We start from the raw sequence: 12,149 nt of genomic DNA, 5'->3' as shown, positions 1-12,149 counted from the left end.
TGGAATTCCTTGCCCAGGGAAGTATTTGACACTACTTCAGTAACCACTAGAAGATAATTCTTTTATTTTTCAAAAACGTAAGGGATATGGTGAAAACGCAGGTAAGTGGAGCATAGTCCACGAAAAGATTAGTCATGATCTTATTGAGTGGTGAAGCAGACTCGAAGGGCCAGAAGGCAGACTCTTGCTCCTAGTTCTTATGCTCTTATGTTGAAATCAAAAGCTTTTGGAGTGTAGTCACTTCAGCAGATGAAGTCATGAGAAAACAAGTGCAGGAAAGAGAATTTAGATAAATGAAAGACAGAGCATCTCAACGGTCAATTACTTACTCCCATTCCTATTTCTGATGATCTTACTACACAGCAAGTTGTGTTTTCCAAACATTAATTTTATTTCCGTCATTTAAAAAACAAATATTTAAGATGAACAGTTTGTGTCCAAGTGGAGGAAAAACATTGTGACCCACAACAATTTATACAGCACTGTGAATATCATAAACTAGATTTGTCACTGAGTCACTCAAGTAGATACTAGAAAGGAGAAAAACTCATTCTGACGTCCACTACAGTACCTTGTACTATTCTTCACTGAACACTGCAAATGCTTTCCTTTTCAATTTAATGATCCACCTCTATTTTGAACGCCAGAATCGAATCTGACTCCAACACACTCTCTGGCAGACAGTTCCAGAGGTCAAAGTATTTTCAAACATTAACGAAGTAAGTTTTGGATCCGCCCCAAAGACAATTCCGATGGACTTTTGTTTCCAAACATTTACAGGAAGTTCTTGGTATGGACACATTTCCAATTTAGTGTGTTTATTAAAATTTTATGACATATTGGGGTGGCACACTGCTTAGCATTGCTACCTCACAGCGCAAGGGACCCAGGTTCAATTCCAGCCGCAGGTAACTGTCTGTGTGGAGTTTGCATGTTTTCCCTGTCTGCACAGGTTTCCTTCCACAGTCCAAAAAGGGGCTTTGGTACATCTGTGTGGACCTCCTCCAGATAACGGAGGGCAATGGGGCACTGTGAGGATCAATAGATCAGACAATCAAATCAGTCAGCAAGTTCTCTCCGGGAGACTTGTCTCAAGAAAGGCAGCGGTTTCTTATCTCATCCATTCTCCTTCCATCCACAAACTCCACAGACAGTCACCCCAAGGGTGGAATTGATCCTTGGTTCCTGGTGCCATGAGGCAGCAGTGCTAATCACTGAGTCACCATGCCCCCCCTGAGCCACCGTGGGGTTGCAGTCCAACGGAAAACAAATAAATAGAGTGCACCAACTCTCCCACTGCACCCACTGTTAGGAGAATCAGTCCTGGGGGGGACTCATGGCACCATCAGCGGCAGAATCTGATTGTTGTGAGCGCTGGTGCCCCCGCTGGTGCTTCCGCAAGTTGCGGGAAAATGTAAACCTCTTCCCGCACTCAGGGCAGCTGAAGGGCCTCTCCCCAGTGTGGACTCGCTGGTGCTTCAGCAGGGCAGAGGAATCACTGAAGGCCTTCCTGCACTCGGGGCAACTGAATGGCCTCTCCCCCGTGTGGACCCGCCGGTGGGTCAGCAGTGTGGAGGAGCGGGTAAAGCCCTTCCCGCACTCGGGGCAGGAGAACGGCTTCTCTCCGGTGTGGACGCGCTGGTGCCTAAGCAGGGCAGAGGAATTGCTGAAGGCCTTCCTGCACTCGGGACAACTGAATGGCCTCTCCCCTGTGTGGACCCGCAGATGGGCCACGAGGTTAGAGGAAACAGCAAAGCCCTTCCCGCACTTGGGGCAGGAGAACGGTTTCTCACAGGTGTGGATCCGCTGGTGGGTCAGCAGGTTGGAGGGCTGGGTAAAGCACTTTCCACACTGGAGGCAGGAGAATGGCCTCTCCCCAGTGTGGACCCGCTGGTGCCTCAACAGGTGGGAAGACCTGCTGAAGGCCATCCCACACTCGGGGCAGCTAAAGGGCTTCTCACCCGTGTGGACCCGCAGATGGGTCAGCAGAGCAGAAGAGCGGGTAAAGCCCTTCCTGCACTCGGGGCAGGAGAACGGCCTTTCCCTGGTGTGGACCCACTGGTGTCTCTGCAGGGTAGAGGAATCACTGAAGGCCTTCCTGCACTCAGGGCAGCTGAATGGCCTCTCCCCTCTGTGGACCCGTTGGTGCTTCAGCAGGTCCGAGGATTTGCTGAAGGCCTTCCCACACTCTGAGCAGGGGAAGGGCCTTTCCCCGGCGTGGACGCGCTGGTGGGCCAGCAGGTGGGAGGAGTAGGTGAAGCCCTTCCCACACTCAGGGCAGGAGAATGGCTTCTCTCTGGTGTGGACTCGGCGGTGGTCCAGCAGGTGGGAGGAGCAGGTAAAGCCTTTCCCGCACTCGGGGCAGGAGAATGGCCTTTCCCCAGTATGACTTCGCCGATGAATCTCCAGGACAGATGGGGCATGGAAGCCTCTCCCGCAGTCGCAACACTTCCACGGTTTCTCCACGGTGTGGGATTCCTCTGGTTTCACCATGGCCACAGCTACAGCCGCGTGTACTGCCCCTGCCCGCAGTAAATTCCTCTTTCCTGGCCGTACAACTGTTTCAGGTTTTACACACAGTGAGCTGTAACAGAAGAGACTCTCATTCAGTCCCACTAATGCTGAAAATGGTCTGAAACAGGAACCAAAATGTTTTGCTCCTTCTCACAGAATCATAGTTGAAAATCGTTGATGTCCCGATGGATTGAGTGACTGTCAGACATTGATGTGAAAGTGGGGACTGCAGACACTGGAGAGGAGTTGAAAAGTGAGGTGTTGGAACAGCATGGCAGGTCAGGCAGCTTCCAAAGTGCAGGAGAATCGACGATTCAGGCATAGGCCCTTCATCTGTTGATTTTTAAACTTCAGTCTTCAGATCTTCAAATACTCTGGAAAAAGAGATTACAAAAGTCATCATGGTCAGTCCAGGGTAGAAATTCAGAACAAGCTACTCCAGTTTCTGCAGAACATTTTTTTCTTATGCTGTTCCACAAAATTGAAAGCATCCCACTCTCTCTCTCTCTTCCTCTATTCTCACTCCGCTCAAACGAATTGTCCTGAAGGTGCTGATTCAGGATCTTACAGGGACAGAAAAAGCAAAAACGTCAGGACTGACATCTTCGAATTTTGGATAACACCATGTGAAAGTTAATATCTTTCAGGATATTGGGATATTGCTGAGAGTGAGCAAGTCTGATTTTGGGAGCAAAAGAAGTGTAAATTCAGGTTGAACCTGCAATACAGCTTCTTGATAAAAAAACAGACATGAATTGGTTATCGTCCCTATGGTGGGTGGGGGTGGTGGTGATATGTGGTGGGTGGAATGAGACATCAAGGCATTGACACAGACAACCAGAGAGAAACTGAACACACAGACATGGCAAACGATAGTGGCAAGCCAGAGTTAGATCTACAGCACAGAAACAGCCCCTTCGGGCCAACCAGATATCCTAGCCTAATCTAGTCCCATTTGCCAGCACTTGGCCCATATCCCTCTAAACCTTTCCTATTCATATACCTATCCAGGTGCCTTTTAAATGTCATAGCTGTATCAACAACCACCACTTCCTCTGGCAGCTCATTCCTTACACACACCACCCTCTGCATGAAAAGGTTACTCCTTAAGACCCTTTTAAATCTTGCCCTCCTCCGCCTTAAACCTATTACCCTCTAGTTCTGGACTCCCTCACCCCAGGGAAATGTCCTTGTCTATTTACCCTATCCATGCCTCTCATGATTTTCTTAAATGACTCTCAGTCACCCCTCAGCCTCTGGTGCACGAGGAAAAACAGCCCAGCCCATTCAGCTCAAACCCTGGCAACATCCTTTTAAATGTGTTCTGAACCCTTTCAAGTTTCACAACAACATTCTGATAGGAGGGAGACCAGAACTGCACACAATATTCCAAAAGTGGTCGACCCAATGTCCTATCAGCCACAACATAACTTCCCAACTCTTATCCTCAGTCAGAGGATTGGGAAAAAGTTTTCAAAACCCACAAAAGACAACCAGGAAAGAATGCAGGGACAAACCAAATTTGAGGGTCAGCTTGGAAGCATCAATGAGAAATCGGTGGACTGGGTTTATTGGGTATCCGTACTTCTTGAGTACATATACGTATTTCTCTTCTGCTCTTCGCAGTTTCTCTGGGCTGCAATGTGTGGTGGCTCGCTAAATAATCTCCTGATGCAGCTTCGTTTGTGGGTGTTGTGATGATTGCTTCTGTAGTTAGGTATTTGGTTTGTGTGTATTGTTACTTGTAGACGCTAGTTTGAAGTTCCCCTTGACTGTTCGCTCTACTGTGACATCTAGGAATGGCACTTTGTTGTTGTGCCCTTCCTCTTCAAACCAGGAGCACCCCTCAGGCCGATACTCTCACTACCTGGAACACCAGTATACAGAGTAGTCAAAGAACTCCACTGAGGACTAAAACACCAAGTTGAAGATTCATGCCACTCCATTCACTCCACCCAAGAATTCCTGAACACCAAAGACACCAAGATAGAAGAGGATGAAATAATGCTGTCTTTTGATATAACAGCCCCATTCACATCCATTAACATCAACGTGGCCAAAGACACACTGACTACACTACAAGAACCACCAAAGACACAAACGCCAAACAGCACCAACTTCATCAGCAAAGATAACATTGTCAAGTTTGTGGACCCGTATCTTATCATCCACTTCACATTCAATAACAAGCCCTACAAACAAATCAACAGAACACTCATGAGACCACCAATATCAAGGTTCCTAGCAGAAACAATAATGCAGAGACTCGAACAAACAGCCCTCCCAACGCTCCAACCCAAACTTTGGGTCCGCCACAGTGATGATACCTTTGTCATCACAAAATGAAACAAATTAGAGGAAACCTACAACACCATCAACAATATCCTTACTGGCATAAAATTCACAAAAGAGAACAACAAAGTGCCATTCCTAGATATCAGTAGAGCGAACAGTCAATAGGGAACTTCAGACTAACGTCTACAGGAAAACAACATACACAGACCCAAGTACCTAATGCAGAAGCAAATCATCCCAAACAAATCTGCATCAGGACACTATTTCAATGAGCCACTACACACTGCACCACCCAGGAACTACAAAGAGCAGAAGATAAATACTTATACAACATATTCAAGAAGAACGGGTACCCAATAAACCCTGTCCGCTGATTTCTCAACAACAAACGCAAACAAGCAGACACATGCACAGAAACCCGAGCCACATTACCTTACATCAAAGGTATCTGTGAAATGATGTCCAGACAACTCAAACCTCTCTGCATCATGGTAGCCCACAAACCTACCAACACACTTAAGCAGCAGCTAATGAACCTGAAAAAACAAATGTTATTTACAAATTACCATGCAAGGAAGTATAGACATGGACTCTGCCCTCATAGTTCTCTGTGGCAAGAAATGCTGGGATGAGATAAAGATTTTTTTCAGTCAGAAAGAGGTGACTCTGTGGAACTCATTGCCACTGAAACGAGGCAAGTAACTGAGTACTTTTAAAACAGATAAAGATAGGCTCTTGATTAGTAAGGGAATCAAGGGTTACAGGGAGGAGGCAGGAGAATGGGGTTGAGAAACATTGGCCATGATCAAATGGTGGAGCAGACTCAACAAGTCGAATGGACTGATTCTGCTTCTGTATCTTATGGATCTGTAACCACAAAGATCTGACTTAATTTTCACTACTTTTACTGTGTTCCTGTCGTATTTATGGCAAGCGTGTGGCAATATGTTGTAGATTTCTCAAGCTAGATCTTCTAATTTCATATCAAATATTGATAATTGGAGCTAATATTAGAGAGAGTAAAGGTGTTTATTTCTTGGATAAATAAACCTGCCATGCATTTTAAGCTTAAACCTTGCATACTTGCGAAATTAGCGTTGCCATTTTGCCCACTGTCATCAAATCTCCAATAATACTTCCCTTTTACTTGATAACCCAGTTTGGGGAAATAAACATAACTGAGGTTTCGTGTTTTATGCAAGTGCTTTAAGCTTTTGATACAATGATTTTAAGCCATCTACACAGAGTGTGATTGAATTTCTAAACTTAAGTAGCAGCCTTAAAGTATTGTTATTTGTGTCACTCACATAACTTTAATGTAAATATTGAATTAAACTTATTGAAAAGAACATACTTGCTGAATTAGAGTCAGCATTGTTTTTAATTGCTTTGTCCATTATTCCCTTTCACCTCATTACCTATTTTCGAGAAAGAAAAAGATTGCATATGCTGGAACATTTACTTGTTTTGGCAATATTATAAAATGAAGAAAGCAGTTCAGTCAACTTCAATCTTCATGCAGTCACTTTTTAGAAAAGGTTTTGAGCAAGGTTACAAAATAAGGTTACCTAATTTGCAGCATTGCTTGAGACAGATTTAACAGTACAAGAAGTTATGATCTCCATTCAGTAATGTCTTGATTTGAAAATAGTTTAAGTTAAGCTAAGGGTGTTGCAGAAATTGAAGTCATTGTGAAAATGTTACCAGGGAAAACATTGGATTAAAAAAAAAATTCTGGTTTGAGTTTCTTCTTTGGGTATAAACAGATGCTGGATCCAAGTATCCTCCCAATATTCTAAAAATACGCCCACAAAATAAACACAATGCAATCTAAATAAATCAGGCCCAAAAGAAATTCAGAACCCACACTAATATATGGCAAGGAGGAAAGTTTTAGACTACAGGACAATAAAGATGGGTTGGTCAGATGAGCAGAACAATGACAGATGGAGTTCAATCCTGAAAAGATTGAGATGATACATTTCAGGAGGATCAACATGTTAAATCACAAGAACTTAGAATGTACTGAAGATCAGAGTAAGGTATGTGTGTTCATAGATTCTTGAAGGCAACAGGACATGTGGATGAAATGATTAAGGTGGCATATGAAATACTTGCCCTTAATAGTTAAGGCATTGAACATGAGAGCCAGGAGATCGTGATGGAACTGTACAAGACATTAGTTGGGCCACAGCTGGAGTAGTGGATCTGGTCATCACATTATTAGCAGGATGTGATGGCACGCGAAAGGGTGCAGAAGGGAATACTAACTCAGGGTGGTGCATGTTGGTGGGTTTCAGCTATGAGAGTGATTAAATTGGCTGAAGGTATTTTCCTTACAGAGAAGGCTGGGTGAGGACCTGTTTGGAGTGTACAGATAAGACACTTAGGGTCTAGATAGGAAGAAACTTTTCCCCTTGGTGGACGGCTTCAGCAACTAGGGGGCATAGATTTAAGGAAAGAGATAGGACATTTTAATGGAATTTAAGGAAAAATATTACCTAGAAGTGTGCTGGAGATGGATGAATTTATTTATGGGAAGAATTGGTTTGTTTGAAGGGATGGATATAATGAAATAAAACTAGTTCAGAAGATCATTATAATGTGCTAAGAAAAAGAACTGGAGGTAGACCTCCAATAGTGGAAACAATCTAAAGAAGTTTCATTGTCCCATCTGAGAAAAACAATTCTGCTAAACTTCTCAAACGAACCCGAACATGTGTCAAAACTTGTTTGTTGAAAATCAATTAAACCTATTCCAAGTATTTAGGAAAATGAGAATCATTTTTAATCCTGACCCTATTGTCTACAACCAAAAGTGATAGGAAGCTTTTTCCGTTTTATTGAAATGGAGCTGTCAGAGATATTGGCTCATTAGAAGAACAGAAGAGGGTTGTTTGAGCTTATTGAGCAGTTTGTGGACTCAAACAAGGACCCAGAAAACAATTTTCTGTGGTATAGAAGCAAGGACAATTAACAAGGATTGATGTTGGTACTGTGTGTCCAAGTGTCTCAGTCTTCAAAGTTCTAGATAAGTTAAACTTCTGAAAAATTGAAGGTGTCAAAGGAAGATCAGTACGGAATCAAGGGTTTTGGGGAAAAGGCAGGAAAATGGAATTGAGGGTTATCAGATCAGACATGATCTCACTGAATGGTGGAGCAGAATGGCCAATACTGCTATTTCTTGCGGTAAATCGATCTGGGAGTTGATAAAAGCTTTGTATGATTTTTCTTTGTAGTCAGCAACATTTTGTATTTGGAAGAAGTTGGCTTTTGTGTTGGATCTCAAATAACGCTTGAGGCTCCACTGAGGGTTGTTTAGCAACTGAGGTTACATATCATCAAGTTAAATCAAAATAAGCAGCAAAATATATGGTAAAAGTGTAGGTGTGACTGCTGAAGGCCAAATAAAACATTTTCAGTCGCAAAAATGTCTTTCCTCCATAATGTTTCATTTTACATGTAGTCAGCGACAACTCAAGCCAATCAAGGTGTCGCAGAGTAAAGTTAGGTCTCACCAAGACAGCTGACATGTCTGTACAATACTGTTGTAGCGCTCTTTAACCACAGGGTATATACTAGTGATTCATTTATTTTGCACTTTCCCCAACATCCCAAATTAGGTTGAGGTTTGTTACAGCATCCTGATGGGAAGCCCAATGTAACGTGCTCAGATTCTGCTGCAGTCGTGTGATGTGTTAAATTCCCAATGATTTTAAAAAAAAAGGAGTGAAAGGCAGTGGTTATGTGTGTTGACACCACAGGTATTATTGATATTGGCTTTGAGATAGGGAACAACCATCACCTCCCAAATTGTGTTTTGTTTGCACAGTATGAAACGCATTCTATTTTTAGACGGCCTAAACGCATACATAGTTTCTTATCAGCGTACCTTAAAATCAACATTAAAAAGCACAAACAATTCATTTTCACTGTAAATTACATATTTTAAAATCAAATATTGCAAGACATACAAACACATCAAGAAGTCAAAATTTGTGAAGTAAGCACATCTTTTCTGACAGTTCAGACAGGGAAAAACTTTGTTCTTGTGGTGGTCAGTGGAGACTTACTCGATCAAATATTAACGACCAGTGTATCTCACATAGATGCTGTATAAAACCAAGATCTTATTGATCACTGTTGACAAAATTAAACCTATTGACCTGACTCTTTACAAAATAAGAACATATTTTAGTACATAACATTTCCCCATAATACAGACATTTGCAGTAGTGCAGTTATGTGAAAAGAAACCTGCATTGTTAATTTAGTTTGTTGCTCCACTTCAGAAATGTTGTTTTCATTTACTTTGAAAAATCAACCCTTCCACTCTTTCTAAAGGTACATGACACTTGAATTTTGTTTTTCTTTGCCAATTATCTTTCACCAATAAAAGCATTCACTTTTTTGGCATTGGGTGGGAGAGCTCTGCCAGCTGCCAATTTCTTGCTGAAATTGTTTCACTTAACATGAGTCTTGCCAATAAATGACAGCAACAGCAGCAGCTAATACTGATAACATTTCAACAAGAGTATACCAAGCTGCTTCACATTAAGTATCACCCAAGTTGGAGAAATGTGAGGATCTCCTTCTCGGCCTTTCCCCTCAGCTGAGGTGTGGTGACCCTCAAGATAAACCACCACTAGCCATCTCTAATGAGAGAGAACAGTCTAATCCTCTGGGAAGACTGTGATGAATGTGTTTAAAGTTGAAAGACTGTTGAAATATAAGGGGGCGGCACGGTGGCTCAGTGGTTAGCACTGCTGTCTCATGGCACCAGGGACCCGGGCTCAATCCCATCCTGGGGCGACTGACTGTATGGAGTGTGCACAATCTCCCAGTGTCTGTGTTGGTTTCCTCTGGGTGCTCCGGTTTCCTCCCACAATCCAAAGATACACAGGCTAAGTGAATTGACCATGCTAAAATTGCCCATAGTGGTCCATAAGTCAGGGGTAATTGTAGAGGAATGGGCTTGGCTGGCATAATCTCTACAGGGTCAGTATGGAGCTGTTGGGCCGAAGGGCATATTTCCACACATAGGGGTTCTATGACTGTAACAAACACCACATCTGACAAACAGGTATAAAACTAGCCACCAGGATATATGAACATCAACTAGCCACAAAAATACACGATCCACTACCACTCGTATCTTTACACACAGATAAAGGAGGACACCATGTTGACTGGGACCATACATCCATCCTATGACAAGCCACCGTCCTATAAGCCAACCAGAAACACACACAAGAATTCCTTGGAACATGTCATTCCAACTGGAAATGTATTGATTTGGACCCCATCTACCATGCTCTGAGAAAAAGAATGGAAATGATATCACCCACCCTAAGAAACCAAAAGACATAAATAGAAATCAGGACATAATACCAGCGCTTCACTCGACTCACTGATGATGTTACCTAGTACGGTGATGAAACATCTGAAAATGACCTTCCAGCTCAGCGAGCAAACTTACATCCACAATGAGAAAATTCTAGTTGACACAAAGGCTGCCACAAAGTTGGAATTCTCTCCCAGAAATGACAGTTGATGGTGCCCTCATCAAGATGGATCCTCGCGCTCCCCGCCCCAAGACAATTTGCGTCTTACCCTCACGAATATGGCGACTGGTTGCCCCCAGAGGTCCTTCCCCAAACAAAGTAAACACTGGGCCTGTGGAGCTTTTACTCGCGGCCTCAGGCCTCCCCTTGGAGTTTATAAACTCCCCAGTCTCCCTCCTCCCACGGTTTCCAATCCTCCCCTGTTTCACTGTCTCCTCTCTGTAAAAACAATGATTGCAGATGCTGGTAACCAGTCTAGATTAGACTGGTGCTGGAAAAGCACAGCAGTTCAGGCAGCACCCGAGGAGCAGTAAAATCGACATTTTGGGCAAAAGCCCTTCATCAGGAATAGAAACAGGGTACCTACAGTGTGGAGAGAAAGATGAGAGGAGGGTGGGGATGGGGAGAAAGTAGCAGAGAGTACAATAGTTGAGTGGGGGTGGGAAGAAGGTGATAGGTATGGGTGGAGGGGGTGGTGGAGTGGATAGGTGGAAAAGAAGATAGGCAGGTAGGACAAGTCATGGGGACAGTGCTGAGCTGGAAGTTTGGAACTGGGGTGAGGTGGGGGAAGGGGAAATGAGGAACTTGTTGAAGTCCACATTAATGCCCTGGGGTTGAAGTGTTCCGAGGCGGAAGATGAGGTGTTCTTCCTCCAGGCGTCTGGTGGTGAGGAAACAGCAGTGAAGGAGGCCCAGGACCTCCATGTCCTCGGCAGAGTGGGAGGGGGGAGTTGAAATGTTGAGCCACAGGGCTGATTGGTGCAGGTGTCCCAGAGGTGTTCCCTAAAGTGTTCTGCTAGGAGGCGTCCAGTCTCCCCAATGTACAGGAGACCGTATTTGGAGCAATGGATACGGATATTGGCGGATGGGCAGCTAAAACTTTGATGGGTGTGGAAGGCTCCTTTAGGGCCTTGGATGGAGGGGAGGGAGGAGGTGTGGGCGCAATTCCTGCAATGGCAGGGGAAGGTGCCAGGGTGGGACAGTGAGTTGTAGGGGGGCATGGACCTGACCAGGTAGTCACAGAGGGAATGGTCTTTGCGGAAGGTGGAAAGGGATGGGGAGGGAAATATATCCCTGGTGGTGGGGTCAGTTTGGAGGTGGCGGAAATGTCAGCAGATGATTTGGTTCATGCGAAGGTTGGTAGGGTGGAAGGTGAGCACCAGGGATGTTCTGATCTTGTTACGGTTGGAGGGGTTGGGTCTGAGGGCGGAGGTGCGGGATGTGGACAAGATAGGTTGGAGGGCATCTTTAACCACGTGGGAAGGGAAATTGTGGTATCTGAAGAAGGAGGCCACCTGGTGTGTTCTGTGGTGGAACTGGTCCTCCTGGGAGCAGATACGGCAGAGGCGAAGGAATTGGGAATACGGGATGGCATTTTTGCAGGAGGTAGGGTGGGAAGAGGTGTAATCCTAGTAGCTGTGGGAGTCGGTGGGTTTATAAAATGCCGGTGTCAAGGCGGTTGTTATTAATGGAGATGGAGATGTCGAGGAAGGGGAGGGAGGTGTCAGATGGTCCAGGAAAATTTAAGGTCAGGGTGGAATGTGTCGGTGAAGTTTGCTCAACCTCCTCGCAGGAGCACGAGATAGCACCAATGCAGTCATGAATATAGCAGAGGAAGAGGTGGGGAGTGGTGCCGGTTTAACTACTGAAGATGGACTATTCTACGTAGCCAATAAAGAGACAGGCATAGCTGGGGCCTACATGGGTGCCCATGGTTGTCCCTTTGGTCTGGAGGAAGTGGGAGGATTTGAAGGAGAAATTGTTAAGGGTGAGGACC

General features: G+C 44.5%; 1 protein-coding gene across 6 annotated transcripts in view; it reads right to left on the bottom strand.

Annotated features, from left to right (window-relative positions):
- The window catches only part of LOC140460666 (uncharacterized), a 34,576-nt gene that overhangs the window by 9,097 nt on the left and 13,330 nt on the right, over window positions 1-12,149 (bottom strand). For 4 of the 6 annotated variants that reach the window (XM_072555288.1, XM_072555287.1, XM_072555290.1 and 1 more), the window contains one exon: window positions 368-2,888. The exons of the other annotated variants lie outside the window; for them this stretch is intronic. In XM_072555288.1, coding sequence (XP_072411389.1) covers window positions 1,318-2,493 — 1,176 coding nt within the window. In that variant the 5' untranslated portion in view covers window positions 2,494-2,888 and the 3' untranslated portion in view covers window positions 368-1,317. Of the gene's footprint in view, window positions 1-367; window positions 2,889-12,149 lie in introns of those variants that run through there. 6 annotated transcript variants of the gene reach the window in all.

The sequence above is a fragment of the Chiloscyllium punctatum genome, chromosome 36 (genome assembly GCF_047496795.1).
Source record: "Chiloscyllium punctatum isolate Juve2018m chromosome 36, sChiPun1.3, whole genome shotgun sequence".
Lineage (NCBI taxonomy): Eukaryota > Metazoa > Chordata > Chondrichthyes > Orectolobiformes > Hemiscylliidae > Chiloscyllium > Chiloscyllium punctatum.
This window is presented reverse-complemented; position numbering and strand designations above follow the sequence as displayed.